Source organism: Phalacrocorax aristotelis, chromosome 1 (genome assembly GCF_949628215.1).
Source record: "Phalacrocorax aristotelis chromosome 1, bGulAri2.1, whole genome shotgun sequence".
NCBI lineage: Eukaryota > Metazoa > Chordata > Aves > Suliformes > Phalacrocoracidae > Phalacrocorax > Phalacrocorax aristotelis.
The window spans coordinates 83,669,053-83,691,047 of NC_134276.1; the positions used below are offsets into that span (position 1 = coordinate 83,669,053).

At 42.4% G+C, this 21,995-nt stretch overlaps 1 protein-coding gene and 1 long non-coding RNA gene across 3 annotated transcripts in view; both read right to left on the reverse strand.

Moving 5' to 3' along the window:
• The window catches only part of LOC142058512 (uncharacterized), a 287,316-nt gene that overhangs the window by 214,595 nt on the left and 50,726 nt on the right, over positions 1-21,995 (reverse strand). The window lies entirely within an intron of this gene.
• Positions 967-21,995, reverse strand: part of GEMIN8 (gem nuclear organelle associated protein 8) — a 34,678-nt gene continuing 13,649 nt past the window's right edge. For both annotated transcript variants that reach the window (XM_075095584.1, XM_075095577.1), the window contains exon 5: positions 967-2,997. In XM_075095584.1, coding sequence (XP_074951685.1) covers positions 2,747-2,997 — 251 coding nt within the window. In that variant the 3' untranslated portion in view covers positions 967-2,746. The remainder of the gene's footprint in view (positions 2,998-21,995) is intronic.

Below are 21,995 nucleotides of genomic sequence, written 5' to 3' on the forward strand. Positions count from 1 at the left end.
GGTGTACATGGTGCCATGACTGAGGATTGCAGCATAATGCCTTCGTGCAAGAAAGGTGAATGTTACAGACATTCTGACTGAACAGGCATTTTTGAGTTGCAATTGCACTGCTTCCATGATCACGTTTTTATGTGAGATATATCATAGAAATGTAAAATGCCACTGGAGATGGAGTAAAAGAACCACAACACAAAAATCTCTAAGTTCCACTGAACTACCAGCAAAATGGGACACCTGGCCAACCACCAGCAACAGCCCATTCCCTGAAATTCAATAGCAGTAAAGAGATTATTTGAAGCAACTCTAATTCTTAGGTATTCAGGCCTTAATACATAGTTCCTAGGGAACATTTCACCCAGTTCTCCCTACTTCCAACCTCATGAAGCATATTAAGCCCTCTTAGAAATAGTTAAAAGAACCAAAGGCAAGGGAATTTTTTCTATGTTTTATCTGAAGTAGGAAAGGAATTCAATGTTTGTCCTGTATGAGTTCTCTCCAAATACTTTTGGAGATCAGAATTTCTGCTTCTGCTAGCAGAACCAGCTAGATGCAGAAACAACCACCGCAAGAACTGGGAATTGCATTGAAAAATAAGAACAGCCCAGTCCTACCCATCCTTTCTTTCTTCTGTACTGAACTGCAGAGGGGAGACACCATCACCACACTGGAAACATTTCAGAAAGGAACAGAGAGATCTATGAACATTAATCTGGGACAGGGTTTTCCCCCAGCGTTTGCAACAGCTTTCCTATTCATTTTGTACCATACCATGCGTGTGTGGTGTTGACTGATATTCCTGTGTAAGTCCTGTCAACGCTCTTTGTGCTTCTCAATATGCTAAAACTGTCCTTGTTCTAAGTTCAACCTTCCTTAAAAAATACAGCAGCTAAAAGAAAGCTTTAGCATCTGAGAACTGGAGTGCTGAAGTATGGAGGTTTCTTTATTAAAAAAAAATAAATTACAAGGTGTTACGAAGAGACTTTATTTGGTCAACAAAAGGAAACCCAAACAAACCACCAAATTTCTGACAAAACCTGCCAAAACCAAGATTGAAGACAAATGTGGACTGTTCATAACCCTTTTTTCTCTCCTGTCTCACACAAATTTTTGAGATTAATTACACCAGTCGTAAAGTCTTGGAGACTGGGGGCTTTTAATTTCAGTGTTCAATTTAACTCCATCTCATCGCATCTAAAGTGAAGGAGGTGGAACTGAAATACAAATGCTGCTTTGAAAAAACACAGTAAATACTAGTAGAACCAAAGATATTCCAAACTGCACCTCAGGCTTGCTTTGGTGCAGCTGGCTGCTGCAGAGGGCACAGCAACTGCTGGTGTATATTACAAACCCCACATGCTACAGCAATGCACCACACACAGTGGGCATGAACTGAAGTTAGAATTTTATGTGACCTTCCCTCTGTTGCCAGAAAAGCACATGAATGTTTGTCACAATTAAAACAGCATAAAGTTCCTTTGCCCTGGCATGGAAATGCTGCTTAATGCTAACTACAGCCCTTCTGCACACAATGATATGTAGCAGCAGTGCTTCACAGAAGTCCTTTAAAGTGTTCAGGGTACCATTTTCTAAGGAGTCACCAGTATGGAGGGGCCAATTCTGCCTCTTATGCAGACCACTTGTGTGCCTCACTCTGCCTGGTCAGCTATTAGTGGTGCAAGCACAACTGACCAAAAGTAAAGAGTGACAGAAGCGGAGCTGTACAGCCTGTGCAAATGGATGAGTACACACAGCAGCACATCTAGCTTGCCTGTGTTTAAGCTTTGTGTGTACAATATGCAGGTGGGCATTGGAAAGCTGCACCTAAAATAAATGTAGTCCTCAGGGCTACTTGGCTTCCACACCTCCATATGGAGCGTACAGATGTATTAGTTTGACAGACTAAGGGTACATCTTTAAAGCTTCAAACCAATTAGATGCTTTTTATTAGAATGGCAAAAATCACTATAGGCACTGGCCCCAAGAGTGCTTTGTCCTCTTAAGTTTCTTTTCTGCTAAATGGATCTCTAACAGGACCATATCAGGCCTCGCCCCACTCCTCCCACCCCCTTCAACAAAACATTTTTCTATATAAATTTGCTTTAGAGTCGAATTCTTGCCAGACAATCCAGAGTATCACTCTGGAAGAAAAACTTCCTGCTTTATTACAAACCTTTGAAAAAGAATTCAAATGGCTGGGCTACAGTAATTTGATATGTTGTATCTTGGCCAGTGGGCTCCTGGTTCTCAAAAAAATCCAGGATTAGCAGACATAACACTTCAAGCTGTGCTGTGTTAAACAGGATCCAAATGCTACTACATTAAATAAGACAGAAAAATGGGCCTACTCGATTTTGTAAATGGGAAGAGCAGCCAGTTTGTACAGTCTTTTCCTTTTGCACATCGCTTTAAGTCTTTCCAGTTCACTGGGTATAGACATTGTTATGTTTATTGCAAGCATGGTCAAGGCAGGCAGGTATCAAATGAGTGAAACTATGACTTTAGACAGGTTTGGTATTACTGTCCCTCCTATTACTATATGACAACTATATGTAGGTAGAATGGACCGTGACCATCACTGAACGACAGTGTAAAAGGAACACAGGGCAAAGAAATGCGCTGCCCATGCCAGCCTCTGCTCCAAAGCCCAACCAAAATAAAAATTTGCAGTTTGTTCTTTCAGCAGCACAACCTGATTGAGGCACCCATCCCTACAGCTCTGTGCCAGGTCAGAGTACAGTCCAGGTACTCACAGCTTAAGGGGAATAATGGGCCAATATTTTGGCTGCTTTTTGTCACAGTTTCTATCAAAGATAAGCTGCATGGCAGCCTCCATTGCCTGAATTTTGGCAGCTTCAGCACCATACAGTTTCTTCATTTCTGCCATTCGCCTCTCCCCAGGTCTTTCCGCAGGTGGCTGCACAGAACGCTCCATCCTTTTGTGAAGGTCTTGATCAGCCTCCACGTACTGGTCCTCAGCTTCCAGCTGCTGCTGTCTCCCTAGACAAATAAACCACAAGAGATGTAAATTACTGAGCTATCAACCAATCACATTTTATTTTAACTTTTAAATATTACACATTCAAATTTGTGCTGGGTCTAGAGGGCCGAGATCCACATGTTCTAGAGCACAGCCAACTTCTGCAACTTGCAAAACAAACCGCATATTACTTATCCTGCTGTGCTCATTATGCACAATTACAAATTCCTACTAAGCAGCATGATAAAGCCAGGCTGGAAGAAGTGAGGAGAAGGGAAGAAAATCCTGGAATCGAATCCTAAAACTACAGAAACCTTCTGTATTAGTAATAGCAAGTAAAAATCAGCATTGCTTCATTTCTCCCCAACATACACATGCCCTGAAAAGAAAAAAAAAACAAACTCCAAAAACCCAGAACACCACTACCACCCCCCCACAAAGAAGAAAAAACCCCACAAACCACCAAAATCCAGCCAAACGCAACCCAGGAGAGTTGCTTTCCGAAGTACTGACTTAGCAGCTGAGATAAGGAAACAATGCACAGGACAATGCAACTTGGCTATGAACCATAGCCAAGAGAAAATGTAATCAGTTACTACTCTGTGAAAACGAACAGGTCTGTCATGTAAGCATCTGCCATCAAGTGCATCCAATGAAACACAGCTGTAAGCACTGTGTTTGGATAAACTAGCCAACCTCATCCATTTCTCAAGACTTGCAAAGTATAACACTGACAGCCTTACTGCTATTGCTTTAAAGACTAAACAGAACAGCACCCAACATAGATCCCTGCGCCAGCCACATCTTTTAGAGAGGATTTAAAACAGTTCAGAGAGGTGAAACATTTGGACCAATTTGTCATCAAAAATCCTCTTCGGTAAGCCCAATGTGGAAGCAAGAACTTGATTTTTCATGCCCAAACATACCTCCACTTCCTGGGTGCTGCTCTGAAGGATAATAATGCTCTATGCAGTTAAAATAGTAAAGTGCTATACAAGATTCCCCTCTTATGGGGACATTTCTAGTAGATGAAGAAAATTATCTGGCAGTTGTTGAACTCCTTCACCTACCATTAACAAATGACGGTTCTCAAAACTGCGTCACAGAAACAGTTCACTAATACTAAGAGCACTTATTTGTTTTGTTTTGTTTTTTAATAAAAACATCAAAAAGGACAGCGTGTCTACAGGTCAGGATGCATTAGTCACATACAGGACATGCTTCTCAGTGTCTGGTGCCATGTACCTCTTCCCTCCTTCCCCTAAGACAGAGATTTAGCTTTCACAAAACATATGACATCTGCAAACCCTAACCCGATGTTAAGTATCCTGCCAAATCTGTGTCAAACATCTGCAGTTTATTTTTACACTGGAAAGTACTGTACAGAGCAGCCAACTGTCTGTCAGCCTTACTAAACTAATTATCCCCTGTACCTCATTCACAGAAAATAAATATTTTAAACAGCATAATCAGAAACTTCAATTCTGGCATCTGTTTGTACGACAGGGACACAGAAAGCTTTTGTCTCATCATTTCAAACACCATCCTCAGTTTTGTGTTGGTAGTTTGAAGGGCAGGAGTGCTTGAGGGGCTATTAGAAAGCTATTCCAGAGGGACATTTCACTTTCTCTGATTTTGCTTTAAGGGCACACCCCGAAGTGTGCTGCGCTGCCAGAATTCATGAGGAAACATACATTCAAGTCCATATGCGTTTTTGGAAGAGTCAGATTTATTTGGTGTCAGGCCACTTCAACCAGAAGGTCTGAATTAAAAGAACTAACATTGCCTCCAGAGGGCCCAGCACTATGAGGACAGGCTACAGCACTAAGGCTGGGACTACACAGGTCACTTGCATCCTGTTGAGACAAACTCACTGGGACACCAGACTGCCCGCAACTAGGTAACATGCTTTCAAGCATGAACTTGATGCAAATTACACTAAATAGTCTATGACAGAAAACAAAGATCTATGCTGGAAAACCAGTGTCTCCCACTGTAGGTTACACAGCAAAACTCTGCCAGGACAATGAATCAAACCCCTATTGGTTGACTCTCTTGTGCCACAAAGATAATTCCTTGTTCTTCTGTATTGCCCATGGAAAATTTCTGTTCATTAGTGCCATCGCTGCATGCTAGAGACAGCTGCTTTCTCGCTTGCTTGCTGTAGAATGCTCTCTGATAGCTCATTGCACACAATAACACTTAAGAAAAATTAATTTATCTGGAGAGAGATAATGAATTCTTCTGTTTGGAAATTAAATGGGTCTTTAGCAGAAGCTTTTTGATGGATGAGTGGATTAGAGTTTAGTGTGCATCAGTCTCCATTTTGTAGCACAGAGTAGTTCATAAACCTGCAGAACCTAATGCTAACAATCAAAATAATAATACCAATTTAAATTCCGTTCTGAAAATTACCTAACCAATGGCTGGAGTATATGTTGTCCTTTACAGTAATCAGCTGTAGTCCACTTAACTTTTCAACCTGACTTTTACTATTCCATAGCTACTGGTTAAAAAATACCCAGAGTGACTCTATTAGAGAGTCTCAGACACGTAAATCAGGTCTAGAGTCCAGGCAGAGCCTGGGGACAGAAATTTGCTGCAGGGACACAGAGTTTTTTGTACCAAAGGCTGTAATTGAACATAGAACATGGCAGCTGTTGCTGGTAGTAGCACTGTAGCTGGGTGGAATATGTTGCAGTGTCAAGTTTGCGAAGAGATACCTCGATGACAAACTCCGCTGTCAGTGACAGCACTATTTGCTGTCATGGACAATCAAGGAGAGAGAAGCCATGGAAATAAATCATAGGACCAGGTTGGAAGGGACCTTAAGGATCATCTGGTACAACCTTTCTTGGCAAAAGCACAGCCTAGTCAAGATGGTCCAGCACCCTGTCCAGCTGAATCTTGAAAATGTCCAATGTTGGGGAATCCACCATTTCCCTGGGGACGTTATTCCAATGGCTGGTTGTTCTCACTGTGAAAAATTTTCCTCTTGTGTCCAATCAGAATCTCCCCAGGAACAACGTGTACCTATTACCCTCATCTTTTCTATGTGACTCCTTATAAAAAGGGTGTCTTTGTCTTCTTTGTAGCCTCCCTTACATGGTGATAAGGTGTCCCCTCAGCCTTGAGAAAAGAAGGCTTAACAAACCCAGTTCTCTCAGCCTTTCCCCATATGGCAGGCTTCGCAGTACATTGATCATGTTTGTGGTCCTTCTCCAGCCTGTCCACTTCTTTTTTGCATAGTGAGGACCAAAACTGAACACAGTACTCCAGGTGTGGCCTGACAAGCACTGAGTAGAGTGCAATAATGATTTCTTTACCTCTGCCGGTGATGCCCTTGTTGATGCAACTAAGCACCCTGTTGGCTTGCTTTGCCACAGCAGCACACCGTTCACTCATATGGAACTTCTTGTCCACCAGGACCCCTGGGTCCCTTTCCACAGAGCTGGTCTCCAGCCAGATAGATCCCAGCCTGGGCTGCACTCCTGGACTGTTTTCCCAGGTGTAAGACCTTACTAACCTACTCTTCCAGCCTAGCCGGTTCTTCCTGAAGGGTGGCTCTCCCTTCTGAACTGTCCACTTCCACTTCCCCACCCAGTCTGGTATCATCAGCAAACTTCATCAGGGTACAACCCCTGGTGGACCCTGCGGTGGTACAGCCCACCCCCAGATCCCAGGATAAACTCTATTGTGCTGTCATCTTGGCCATAACAATTCGGGTGTGAGGCAATCTGTCCACACCTGGGCTATCTGCTGCCTGAATGGTACATCAGGACCACCCTGAGATCTGAGGATAAGCCCTGTGTTGCTGTTATCTTGGTCATAACGACTTGGATGCCAAGGGAGACCCTTTGAGCTCTCTGGGACTGCAGTGTGTTGTGTGACCCTGTATCTCCCCATTGGCTGGGATGCCTCTCAGGGTAGTTTTTGTGAGGGTTGAAGGATCGCTCATTGACAATTTTGCAAGGTTCAGTGGCCATGAGTTGATAAATTCCAGCATAATAAAGTAATTAATGAAACTCACAAAAAGGGAAATTTTAATCACAGGTTAACCTCGGGGTGTGTGTGTGCAATTTGACTACATATACATATATATTCACATAAACCATTGACCAACTCCAAGACTAAGATGGGACCTAGCTGCACCTAGACTTCTCTCTGGAAGGAGTTTAGAAAGCAAGGAGTTCTATTCTGAACCTCATGACTGAACGGGAGGGTCCTCCTTACCCCCTGCATCCATGATCCCCTGTGAATCATTCTAAGTTGAGTATAGCTGAATTTTCCTTTATGCACTTCTTTTATGTAAGTAGAGTGAACCGTGCCATTCTTGAATCTTTAAGTCACTATGTTGACTGTAAAAAATTCCATCAAATTGTTGTTTTAAATTGGCTGATGCTGTTAAGATTTATACAATGTAATACTGTGATCTATCTCAAAAATATTAATCAATCTTATATTGCTAACCAAAGCTGCGTAACAAGTCTGTATTTGTAACAATTTGGCGTAGTTGGCAGGATCCACAAGGTTTTATTTGTGACAGACCCCACTTGTGACAGGTTGCCAGTTTGAAAAGGAGCTTTTTACTACCACCTTCTGGGTGCGGCCAGTCAGCCAGTTCCCCACCCACTGCACAGACCACTTCCCTAGACCGTAGCGCATCAATTTCTCTAGGAGGAGGCCGTGGGAAACCATACTGAAAGCCTTGGAGAAATCCAGGCAGACAATGCCCACTGCTTGTCCCACATCAACCAAGCAAGTTACTTTGTCATAGAAGGCGATCAGGTTTGTCAAGCACAATTTGCCCTTGGTGAATCTGTGCTGGCATTTCCAAATCATGTTCTTCATTTGACTTGTGACAGCCCCCAGGAAGATTTGTTCCATAACTGTCCCAGGGACTGAAGTAAGATTGATGTGCCTATAATTTCCTGGATCCTCCTTTAAGCCCTTCTTGTAGATGGGAGTGACATTAGCCTTCTTCAAGTCTTCTGGGACGTCCCCTGATCTCCGTGACTTCTCAAAGATTATGGAGAGTGGCCTTGCAACAATCAGCCAGCTCTCTCAACACCCTCGGGTGGATAACGTCAGGGCCCATCGATTTGCAGGGGTGAAGCTCCTGTAATAGTTCACATACCAACTCTTCCTTCACTGACCATGGGTCTGTGTTTGCATCAACCTGGATTTTTGTTCCCAATGGTGCTGGTAAAGACAGAGGTGAAGAAAGTGTTGAGAACTTGTCGTGGTTTAGCCGGCAGCTCAGCCCCACACAGTCGCTCACTCACTCCCCCACCGGTAGATGGGGGAGAGAATCAGAAGGGTAACGCTCGTGGGTTGGGATAAGAACAGTTTAATAATTAAAATTAAAAGAAACAACAGTAGAAATGCAATGTAAAGGAGAACAAGAGGCGCAAAGCCCCGGGGGAGGGGAAGGGAGGGGGAGGGGAACGAACCACCGAAACCAACTGCAGGCACCGCAGCCGCTCGCTGCCCGCCGACCTGACGCCGTACCGCTCCCGGGCTGCCACTGCCCCCCCACCATATACTGGTCATGGTGTGACGTGGTATGGAATGAACCTGCCATTGGCCGGTCGGGGTCAGCCGGCCCCGCCATGGCCCCGCCCCTCCCAGCCCCCCACATGTGGCAGAGTGCTGGAAGCTGGAAAGGTAGCCGACCCCCAATGGTGAGGAGAATTAACCCCTTCTCAGTCAAAACCAGCAGAGAATCTCTGCCTTTTCAGCACTGTTGGTGACTAATTCACCTCTCCTGTTTAACCGTGGGCCAATATTTTCCTTCTGATTCTGCTTGTTTTTTATGTACCTGAAGAATCCTTTCTTGCAGTTTTTGACATCTCTGGCCAATTTCAATTTGAGCTGAGCTTTGGCTTTTCTAACTGCATCTCTGCACACCCTGGCAATGCCCTTGTACTTCTCAATGGGTTTTCATTTGCTTTTCCATCTCTGGTACTCTTTTGGTTTTGAGCAGACTCAGAAGCTCGCAGAGAAGCCAAGGGGGTCTCTTGCTCTGCCTACTTCCCTTACCTTTAAAGGGGATAAACTGTTTTTGTGCTTCCAGGAGAGTGTTTTGCAAAACTCCAGCACTCACTAGCTCCTTTATCCTCCAGGGGAGCTTCCCACGGAATTCCTCCCAACTGAGCTCTTCTAAAATCTAAAACCTTTGTCTTAGTACTAACCTTCAGCATGCTCAGCAGGATCCCGAACTCCACAATATTGTGATCACTGCAGCCAAGGCTATCACTAACCAAGATATTACAAAGCAGGTTTTCTTGGTTTAAGTAGCAAGTCCAGTAGTGCCTCACTGCTGGTTGGCACATCTAACATTTGTATGAGGAAACAGTCCTCTGTGCATTCCTGGAACTTGATGGATGACATGTGAGCTGCTGTATTGTTCATCCAACAAATGTCTGTGAAGTTGAAGTCACCCATAAGAAACAGGTTCTGTTGATGCAAACCTTGCTTAAGTGACCCAAATATTGCTTCGTTGGCCTTATCATCTTGGTTTGGAGGTGGGTAGCAGATGCCTACTCTGCGATTCTCCATGGAGACTACCCCTCTGATCTTGACCCAGAGGCCGTTGAGAGGGCTTCCACAATTGCCATAGTTGACTTCTATACATTCAAGGTTCTCCTTACATAAGGTACATAAATGGGTATGTAAACAGATATGTAAACTACTGCTTTTTCAAAAGCAGTATTGCCAGCCAAACACAGATACAAGATACAGATGACAGCAGAGAAAGTTATGTCTTGCTGAGAAGCACACTAAACTTTCTTTGGTGGGGCAGGGGCTGTGAAGTAGAACTGTTATTTCCAGGAGTCTGGGTTCTTTCCATTAGCTCAAAATTTACTCTAAAAGCAATACAAAGCAATGCAACTGGAGCTACATGTGCAACTACCTCTTCATCAAAAAGATGACAACAAACATCTAACAATGGAAAAAACAAACAAAACTATAAACTGTCCATAATCCTAAACCTATAGAGGCAACCAGAATTTCTCTGAAGCAAGCAGCAAATATTCATTCATGAATTAGGTATTGACGTTTATCAAAACAGTAATTCTCAGCCTGCAGCAATGAAGTCCCCAGCTCATTCTCAAAACAGAGTTTCACACTTCAAATTCATCGGTCATTGTGCTGCCAAGTTATAAATATGAAACAAATAATTTTTACACAATTCTAAGTAGTTCCTCCTTCCACTTCACACAGACTAAAATAAATGTGCTCTTTTTTACAGCATTCTTTGACTACTGTCAAGCTTCCCCCAACCATGGAACAGTATTCTGCAAATGCTCACAAGGCAGGCAGGCAGCTGCAGTGGTGGTTGGTTCCTGCACAAAGGAAAAGCATTGCTGACATTTTCCTAATTGGTCAGTTCCATTTCTTCCCAAAGACGTTCTTCCTCTCGTGAAGCTCTTTTCAGAAATAACTTATTCCTACCCAAGTCCAGTTCTGCTGGGAAGTCATCATTATCTGGCCAAAACCAGTTGAGACATCTTTTTCTAAACACAGTAAATAGCCTTTTTTCTTCAATATTTAAGGAATACTGAGATCTCTACTGAACTGATACTGCATCCTGGGACATCACCAGTTATTCCAGGCATTTTGAAAGAAAGTTTTGGGTTGTTGTTGTTCCCCTCCCCCCCGCCACTTTTCACACCTTTTATGGATGACTTCTAATCTGGGGTATACTAGCTGAAAAGAAAAGTGAACAAATGTAGACAACTACCTCCATTCTCAGGGACTGCCAAAAGCAGGATAAACAGTAACCAGTATCTTAGCTAATCACTACATTTGGGGCTTCATATGCACACAAACACCCTCTTACAAACTTTCAGCAAAATGATGTCCTAAGCCCTTCAGGACATAAGGTCTTTTCCCCTTAGGCCCTTAGAAACTCAGACGTCTTGTTTCTCTTATTTCATTAAAGGAAAATATTATCTATTTTCTGTAAGTTTGATCCACTTTGCTCTTCTTTCTTTATAATATCCTTTGAGAAGCTTAAGTAGTAATAAAAAAATTCCTGTCTGGAATTCACCCTTTTCTCATTAAAAAAAAAAGGGGGGGAGGCAAAAAACCCCCACACCCAAGGTAAAAAACAACTTCAAAACAAAAACCCAAATAAATTCCCTTATTTGTAGAGAAGTCTCCATGAAGAGGCTTTTCAACATTAAAAGGAGATAAAAGTAGAGAGGGTAATTATCTATGTTTGGATTTTTAACAAAGGCACTGTAAGATTCATACCCAGCACTGGGTGTTTTCTTGTGCCATTTTAGCTCTTAATATTTATACATCCAACCCTTAGCTCACTGTAGCCAGTGACTATGCAATCTGATGACGTTTCTTACACAGACAGCCTTCTCCACAGCCCTCTAGGGGCACACGCTCTGCAGCCTGCCATGCCCCTGGGCTCTGCCCCACACGATGGTAGTTCTGGCAAGAAAGTAAAGGCTTGCTCCCCGTAAGTGTCAAATAGCCTTTACTGACTTTCAGTTTCTTGCTTAGTTAGCACATTATTCTTCAAGGAAATATTGCACTTTCCCCAGCCTTGATCTGTTTTTTTCTTTTCTATGATTTCAGACCGACCTATATCCCTGTTCACATATTTGCCTGCTTATTTCAAATGAGGAATGATTTTCTGTTACTGCTGCATATGCACTTTCTGAGCTTTCTCTTCTTGGCTTAAATGCTACCTGAGCTGATCTTGAGCAGCCCACACTAACAGAGTTAAAACCACTACCCATTTCTACTGATTAAAAACTCCTAGTTCTCTCTTTGAATGCCACTTCCCACAAGCCTATCTGCTGTGTTAAATATTCTGCCCACACAGGCTTCTCAATGCAAAATGCCAGCTTCTTCATCTCTCTAGAAAAGCTAAGTACCTTTACCATAAACTTACATGAGTTTTTCTGAAGTGACAGCAACAGAACATTTTATTATGCCCATAATTGCATGAACCAGGGAAAACCAAAATCTTTGCCTAAAGGAATTCCAACAAAATAAGGATTTAAATCTGAGGATTTGTAAACAGGATATTCAAAGAGTTTAATTTCTGAAGAGCTCTAGATTTCCAGAGGGCTGACATCTCAAGCACTACTCTATCAAATGCAAAGCTTTGCACAACAGGAGTTTCCATCAGTGGGAGCCTGTGAGAAGCAAACAACTGTGACTTACCTCCACATCTGTAAAGATAAAATATTCCGGGCTGCTGAAAACAGCACGGTCTTGCTTACTGGAGAGTACTTTGGAACACTGAGCAACTTACAGGAATTGTGGAAACATACTGAAAGAAGAGAGTGATGATTTTACAGTGGAACGAACAGCCTCATTCTAGCTGGAAGTTGGCTTCGGGAAAATAGACTTAAGTTTAAACTTTTCCTCAAATTTCAAACCTTGTGCTTGAAAAAACATAACAAAAAGATTACAGATGTCACAATGTAACTTATTCCTTCTCATTTTTACCAGGACAAGCCTGATCTTAAAAGAAGTGGAGACAGCTAGCCCGTATCTTATTATGACCACAGTCTAATCTGTGCAGAAGAATCAAATGCTGTAGCTGGCCTGAAAACACTAATTTGGAATAAAAGTAACTTTTTGGGGGAATAATTGCCTGCAATGACAAGCTCTCAGTCATCAGAGTCACAACCACCATGAAAGAGAATTACAAAAAATGCTGAAGGTATTAGAATTCCAAGTATCTACATTGACAAGTTTTCCATCTGCTAGTTGAGGAGGGAATGTGTTAAAAGAAATTGAATATTTCACCACATACATCTACAAGCAATGCAATACTCTCAAGAAAAAAGAAAACGTTCTGTTACAGGCTTTGAAGTAAGAACAGATGTGATTCTTTGGCAGGCCGGTGACAGTCTGAAACCATGGTTCCATGGACTTTTTTCTTGACTCAGCTACAAAACCAGCTCATGAAGTTTCTGCTCCCCTCCTCTCTTAGCTGCATGCTCCCGCTCCCAGGCCTCCTCAAGGATGCTGCTACAATTGTCTAAGGGGCCACACAATGAATCCCAAGAAAAAAAAAAATTCCCACCCAACTCCAACAAGTTATATTTAATCCTGGTACAGTTCACTGTCTTGGCACCACATGTGCTAAACTGAAGGGCAGCGCTGGTGCAGCAGTGAATGGATAGGAAGAAAAACTGCTTAACCTGGCTTTGACACTGAGACGTGTTCACTGATGCACCAACTGACTGAAAACGTATTGGTAAAAGCAGGAAACTGTCTAAGGGGAGAGAGTGCTCCTTAAGATGTGGATGCAACAGGCTGTCTAAGCAGACAGCAAAAAGATTTTGCAAATCTGAAGTACTCAGTTTGATACCTCTTCTTTCACCACAATACAGATTTTCTACACATTTCAAAGAGGAAAGCCCTGGAGAAATGGCAAAATTACTTATCAAGACAATAAGTGGAGAGAAACTACCTTTGAAATCAAAACAAACAGAAATCCAGGAAGTAAGGTTAGAACGAAGGCGTTCCACTTCCAGGTTTGCTACTGGGTGGTATGTATCACTCACAAGTTAATTAACCACATGCCTCACTGTAATGAGTCTGTAAAATGAATCTAATACTTTCCTACTTGACAGAGAGTTTTAAAGAATTAATTATCTCACATTATTTTGAAACCTGTGGGTTAAGTAACTGGCAGAAAGTTACACAGTTAACTGGAGAATAAGGAAGCCGATTTCTGTTTTAGAAATAGGATTAAAAACCAATAAGGGTTTTCTTATGGTCTCCAAAACAAACTGCCAAAGATCCTAGATGGAAACAATACAAGCCTTCAAGTCCATGTTTACAGTAGCAGTAGGCTACACTGGTTACTGCCCAGCTAAACAACAAATCACCTGTCTTCTATTTTCTTCTATTACCTTCCACAATGAAACCCTTAAGAAGGGATATTCTTATCTCAACCAGAAAATGAACTGAAACAATTAAACACCATAAACATGAAGCAACCAGCTAGCCCAGTGGAACCTCAAGTGAAAGCCTGCTCTAGAAATTTGAATGCTTTACATGTAATTCATGATCAGGTATAGGTGCATCTAGAATAGAAAACACACAGGCGAGACCAGCATAACCAGGGGTCTGTATCACATCAGAGACACCAAGGTGGCCAGGCTGCATGACAGAATTAAACTGCCAGGAAGTTGCTGACCGACTAATGATCAGAATTTAGTACAGGATCAGGCTACTGGCAGCTGCCTCTAGGAAGGATCAACTCCACAGCAGTAAGATTAAATACAGACCAGCTGACTCTGCACTCCCATCCCCCAAAACAACTCCAGTCTGTCGCTGATGGCAACAATGCTGACGCCAAAGACACCAGTGCTAGAGTAAACAGAAGGATTACTTACATCTATATATAACTATATCCATATATACATATACATATATGGCGCAGTCAGGGGAGACTGAACAAGGAAATGTTCAAATTTCTAAGTGCTTCTTTAAAAGCAAACCAGCACATTGAAGAAACATGGGTTTCACAATTGTTTTTTACATGTGCCCTGAATAGAAATTAAGCACATGCACTTGGAAGAAAGTGTTCCACGTACAGAGCGCCAGACAGCTAAATAATACTGAAAGCTTGGTGCTTTCAGGCAAAAAAAAAAAAAAAAAAAAAAAGCAGCAGCCTATACCAGTCTTCTAAATCAAACTTGCACATTAGAACTTTACATTGAAATGTCTTTCTTGACTCCAGCCACAGACTACACTGCTGAATTTGACTTTCGTTTATTGCATGACATGAGAAAGCGAATCAGTACATATGCAAGGAAATCTGCAACTTTATAAAAAACATTTGAAATTTTTTTTTGAGAGCAACTTGTAACCATGTTGTTAATTTTCTGAAAGGAAGCGTACTCCTGAAAGGAAGCATACTCAGGCTACAAACTGACCTTTCAGTTAACTGGCTGGTCCATAACTTAGTATTACTGCAGACAGGCGGAATTAAATAACAATCTCTGATCCAGATAAAATTAATTTCAGCAAGGAAATACAAATTTTTCCATGCTGTCAGTAAACTACAGCGTGCTGCCTGACCAATCATTTTCAAAGAGCCATCTGGAAAAAGGGTCAAACTAAAGGAATCAGCAAAATATATCACAACTTGTGAAAGAAAGGGCTGATGGGTAGCTTTGGAAACTTAGTTTACCTCTGACCTTCTGAGTTTCTCTTGCTCATTTCAGCATTCTAGTAAATGACATGAAATATACTTAAGTATATGAGAATAATTGCTATGCCCAGTATTAAAAAGACAACAAAAAACATTGGGAAAATATGCCAGAGAAAACCTGCAGATGTGCATCTATCATACCTTCTGCAAAAATGAAATGTTTGATGCTAGAAGTAATTCCAGAGTTGGTTGCTGGAGTAGAAGTCTGAGCACTGCCTCCTTTCAAAAAGGCAGCTGGCATCCTGCCCTTCAAAAACTTAAGTTGTAATTCTCAGTGAGTGGGAGCTCCATGCCTCCCCTCTGTCACTTCAATGGGGCAATTCACAAGTGAAGGAAGTGTTCAAGTGACTTGAAGAGAAGACTTTACATGAGGAGAACCATCAGACGACAACTAATGCCAAGGGAAGAACACAAAAGCAGAGAATGCAAGTGACTACATATCACCGGCTTTACCTATTGAGAAATGGAGAAATGAAAAAAAGGCAGATACTTCTTCTTGCACTCTTCCAAAGCCAGCCAGATGCTCTGCTATCTACCATCTCAACACCTCCTCCACCAATGACGCAGTCTCCATAGTCTAGACTCTTCTACAATTTTTCAGCCTCCTTCCCACCATACCAGCGGCCAAAAATCCCAAAGCAAAGATGACTGATGAATTTTAAAGCAGGTCTTCCAGCCCTTCTTTCTGCGTAGCAACCACATCAGAAATTTCAGACCTCCTAGAACTGAAGGTGCTCTGAAGGCTTGTGCAGCGAGAGAACAGCAGCACTGGCCTGTTAGTATTTGAACAACCATATCAAAATTGAGGCCCAGCATGCTCTTTGGAGACCTACACTCCTTGGCAAAGTTTCTCTGATTTCTGTGAATACAGAGCTGACTTTTAGAGCAACCACCACCACTTCAGCAACTACAAATGAAATTAAGCCCAGGAGATTCTTAGTCAGCTAAATGTGAACAATAACAATCAACAGTATAACACCCACATTACTTATTTCAGTACAAACCTAATTTCAGTGTAAATACCAATTTAAGATTTATTCTTCATCTTACATTTCCTTTATGATCTTAATGTACTGCAGATCAGTGTTTTGGCAACTTAGACGCATGTCCTTGAAAATACCAGAGGGAAGCTCTGATAACTGGATAAATAGGTCTGGATACTTTGGAGGACAGTAACAATTGTAATGTGGCTGCAGCACAACTGTTTCTCAGTGCGTTATCATATCAACCTTCTATATTTTTCTGAAAGACAGGGAAGTGCTATTACCCCTGTATTACAAGTCCAAATTAAAAAAAAAAAAAAAAGGCACAAATTCCTAGAGCAGGAGGTGCTTTAGATTCCTTGGAATGGGCTTCTCAGGAGATCATATCACAAGGTGGCACAGGTGCTCAGCCCAGCTGCTGGAAAAGGTAACAGTGACAATATTCCCTTGCACCTTAGGGTTTAATATGCATCATCCTTTGGGTATGAATTACTAGTTCCCTTCTTCCTTGAAGGCATGGTTGGGAGAGAAAGATTATTATTTTGGAAATCTGTTTCTAAATTCCACCTATGCTGAAAGCTTCTATGGATCTATGGCATGTCTCAAATAGCATGTCTAAGGTCATAATGGAAGTCTGTGAAGGCCACCCAAGTCTGAGACGGGTAGCCTAACAGACTCTGTCTGAGTCTCTCACTTGATTTTGAGCATGCAAACAAATGAGTTTTGAAAAGACCCAGGCAGATGGAAGTCTCCGAACTATCAAGTTTCTGCCTCCACAGCACCCACATTTCCCTAACGACGATGGACGTGAATTCCATCTGGATGCTTCTGACAAAACTGAGGCACAACGAGAGCTTCTGAAAAGCAAATAGTGCCTCTGAAGTCTTACCATTAACCACACCCCATTAAAATTAGCAGAGGTAAATTATGTGTCTCCAAGTGAATCTGTACAAGAGGTTGGCTTTATAACAGAGACACCTAAAGCGTGTAACACTTGAGATACTTTGCTGTTATGCTCTGTTTTAGATTCTGAGCAGATTTTGTAGATAAAAGAGCATAGAAAGCACAGAAGATAATTACACCCATTTCCACCTTGGTCCTTGGCAATGCTTTTCACAACCACTCCAGTGCTGTACACCCTGAAACTTTAAGCATTCTTGGTAAAGCAACAGTTCCTCCAGGTAGATACAAAAAATGTTTTGTTAGAAAATGCTTAATTCATAGCCCACACTCTCAGTGTCCACTTACAGGGTTGAGAATATCACACTAAAGGCAGATGAATTCAGATTTATCAGCACAGAACTGAGTCAGAGCTCTCTCAAGTAAAATCATTTAGAGATTCAGAAACATTGCATGTGGCACCTAGATGGAACTGGTAATTGAGGAATTTTAGGGGAAATGGTAAACTGCATAAACTGTGAAGACAGACTGCCTGAGACAAGTGATTAGCACAGAGCAGCTTTTATGCGACTTTCCTCTAGAGCTGTGTCTGTCAGCATGGTCTCACCTGCTCTTACCTGCTCTGTTCCACAGCAGCTACAGCTGCTTTCACAGGCTCCCCTGCAGAGACAAAGAATGAAGAGAAGACTAGATGAGCCACTCAGAGCGGCTGCAGATGCTAATGGCATAAGCAAGCAGGCAGACCTGCCCTCAAAAATTTACCAGCACCAGTTCTCAGTGTAGAGCGGTGTCTGCATCTTCCCACACCAAACTGCTCCCATATGAAACAACCTTCCATAACAGCCTTCTGAAAGCTATTTTTGCTCTTACAACAAGACCGGGGAGGGATTCCTTGTTCCACAAGTGGCCCGTCTGCCCTGGGGTCTGCCTGGTGGTTCTTTGCCAAAGCTTTGCCAGGGGCCAGGTATGTCACAGCAATGCCCTCAAGCCTTGGAAATGGCAGACACAAAACAGGCATTGACACTCTGCTTGTCTGCCCTAAAACTGAATTACTGTGTGTATTTTGTTCATAAAGAGAAAGTTCCAATAGCTAATCCATCACAGCAAGCTACTGACTTGTTTCCACAGGATCTATCCAAGACCAGCAACTGTCAAAGAACCGCTGTCAAAAGCAGATCTAGCACACAGATGGCGATGGACAGGGCAGCTGAGAGGAGCAATGATCTGCTCCTGTCCTGCACGCTTAATTCTCACATCCTTAAGATGAGTCCAGTCAGAAGGAATTTTAGCACAGCACTGGTTTACTAAGAACAGCAACAATAAAAGATTACCATGCTTCCCTTATTGACTCATGAATAACTTAGGGACAATAGCTCTCTGGAAGAACGGTAGCTCAAATCCCGTATTTGTTCAGCAAAGATGTCGTTGACAGGATGGCTTTTGGTCACATGGATGACATCTACCTTAACTGTCAAATCAAAAGGTCTGGCATGAAAATTCTTGTCAGATCATATGATTCATTCTTCTACCACTTGAGGCTTTTTCTTACTTCCTGCTGAGGTACTCAAAATCCCTTACATGAATATGAATAAATTGTACCTCTCAAAAAGCCACCTGAGGTACGCACTACCTCCGCTATAATAAGTGTGCACATTAGACAGACAAATACAAGGTGACAATTTCAAACACAGGCTTCCAAAGTTTAATACATATTTTCATATGAAGACGGCGTTCTTAATTTCCAAATGTAAGAGGAAATAGAGGTGTCTGACATCTTGGTATTCATCTTAAAGCAATGCCTAAACTACAGTTACACTGGACCACTGAGCTTCTTTTCCCACGCTCCTAGCTACAGACCTGCTGTATCTCAAATACCAGTACTCCACAGCATGCTTAGGAAAAACTGAGCCCAGTACAGCCACTAGCAGACCAGGCAGCAGCATTCCAGGCCCCAGCTCCACTAAACTGTCCAGGCTGCACACATGGGAGTGTGGTCCACAGCATCCTCAATGCCACCTAGAAGCTGAAACCTGGGCACCCCTTAGCAGCAAAACAAGCCTGGCCTTGCGTACTTGCGTACCTACAGGGGTTGCCAACACTGCCCAAGAGTCTCAGACTGAGGCACATAACAAATAAAAAGACTTCATGTATATTTTCCAGTTCTATATATTAACCTTCACACAACTCTCCTGAGCATGCAGCAGAGGATATCCATTTCTGAATGTATCTGGTGCAGTTATACAGAATGCACACTGTTTCTTCAGCAGCACCTCTTACTTTCTAGTGCCTCACTTCCATTAATTCCTGTAGCAGCAAGTACACCTGTACAATATAACATCCATTCATTGCAAAATGTGTTGGATAGATAGGAAAGACATAGGTCCACATTGCAAAGCTATAGATTCTTCAAAGCTCAAATTCTGTCTCTAGTATGAGATCCAAGGACGTTTTCTTGACTAACTCATACTCTAGGAACCGCCGTGTTCCCAAATTGATACTCTTAATACAAAGATAACCTCGTATCTTATGAAAAGCATATAAAACTATGCCCAAATGTTGCTCTCAATGCAATTCAGACCCTCTATTTTTGCAAATACAGATTAGTTTTCAATGTTAGGGTGGTGAAAATTGTGGCACTTTTCCTTATTTCACTAGTAAGGAGGCATTTTCTCAGCTGTTGATTTCCAGTACCAAACAACACAGACTCCACCCTGGACACCGTGTGCGCACTTGACGAGATTCTGCTGCTATAGGATAAAAGGTTCAATCATCAAGAGGAGAGATGTGGTACAAAAGGAGAGCCTTTCATATTTCTCCTTCAGTTCACAAAAAAAGGTGCTTCAAATCATCTCTCAAGCCCCCTTACGTATTGCAGAGAGCGCTCTCATGTCACAGGCATTTCTCAGATACCTAAGCAATTCAACTTCTAAAGATAGTGGTAAAAGTTCATGCAAAAACAAGGCTGACAAAGCCAAGGAAGTTGAGCAGATATTCACAAGGCATCCACATTGCTTTCACAGTTCTAGGATAGGGAAGAAGAAACAAAAAAGATGCTGGTGACCAAGAGTAAGAATTTGAACTACAGTCTGATGGAGAAAAAGACAAAGAACAGGGAGAATCATTTACCAAAAGTGAAGGAATGAAGGAAAGCATGGTGGCAAAAAACCTGCATCAAAGTCAATTTTCCAAAAGAGCACATAGGCCTTAAACAAAACCAAAAGCTTCATGGATTTGGTATTATTCAAACAAGTTTCAAAACATGGAAAATTCCATTATTCTCTTTTCACAGAAGAGGCGGTAGCCGCCATCATTTTTCAGAGAAAAAGAAACCCAGAGGGAAAAAATCTACAAGTTGCAGATTTAAAACAAAAATGTTCATTCACCATTTCCTTTCAATTCTTTTAAAGGTTTTCTATCTGGCATGAAAAATTTAAGTTGTAACAATATTATTTTCATAGAATCATAGAATTATATTGGTTGGATAAGACCTCTAGGATCATCGAGTCCAACCACTAACCTATCACTGCCAAGTCCACCACTAAACCATATCCTCAAGCACCACGTCTACCCTTCTTTTAAATACCTCCAGGAATGGTGACTCCAACCACCTCTCTGGGCAGCCTGTTCCAACGTTTGACATCCCTTTTGGTGAAGAAGTTTTTCCTAATATCCAATCTAAACCTCCCTGATGCAGCTTGAAGCTGTTTCCTCTTGTTCTATCGCTAGTAACTTGGGAAAAGAGACCAATATCCACCTTGCTACAACCTCCTTTCAGGTAGTTGTAGAGAGCAATAAGGTCTCCCCCTCAGCCTCCTCTTCTCCAGGCTACACAACCCCAGTTCCCTCAGTCTCTCCTCAGAAGACCTGCTCTCCAGACCCTTCACCAGCTTCATTGCCCTTCTCTGGACACACTCCAGCACCTCGTCGTCCTTCCTGTAGTGAGGGGCCCAGAACTGAACAAAATATGCAAGGTGCGGCCTCACCAGTGCCGAGCACAGGGGAACGATCACCTCCCTGCTCCTGCTGGCCACACTATTCCTGATACAAGCCGGGAGGCTGTTGGCCTTCTTGGCCACCTGGGCACACTGCTGGCTCGTGTTCAGGCGGCTGTTGACCAATACCCCCAGGTCCTTTTCCACTGGGCAGCTTTCCAGCCGCTCTTCCCCAAGCCTGTAGCGCTGCATGGGGTTGTTGTGACCCAAGTGCAGGACCCGGGACTTGGCCTTGTTAAACCTCATACAACTGGCCTCAGCCCATCCATCCAGCCTGTCCAGGTCCCTCTGCAGAGCCTTCCTGCCCTCAAGCAGATCGACACTTCCACCCAGCTCGATGTCATCTGCAAACTTACCGAGGGTGCACTCATTCCCCTCATCCAGATCATCAGTGAAGATATTGAATAGGACTGGCCACAACACTGAGCCCTGGGGAACCCCGCCCGTCAACTGGATTTAGCTCCATTCACCACCACTGTCTGGGCTCAGCCTTCCAGCCAGTTTTTTTACCCATCAGAGATTACACCTGTTGAAAGTCTGGAGGGTACGTGTAGTAAATACAGAGGCTTTAATGGAAAAAAACTAGTCATAGCATTAACAATTGACAGACTATTATTGTTCAGTAATGAACTGACATGATGGTACTTTGCTTTTCTTTCTTTTTAAATAAAGGACACTGTCTTATTGCCTGTTGACTACTACAGAATGGTTCTCAATGTACTTGCAATGCTGTATTCACTCAATTACAGTAGTATTTTTCTCTTATATTCAAAAAGGGAACAAAGAAAAACAGCATCAGGACAAACTACATGCTTCAAAGGCTAAATTTAAAGGTGTAATAAATATGTGCAATTAGCCAATTTACTGAATTGTTAGGCTTGTGAATCTTTCCTTCCTAGTTTTTGTCCTTTTAATTCTTTCAAATATAAAAAGGCAAT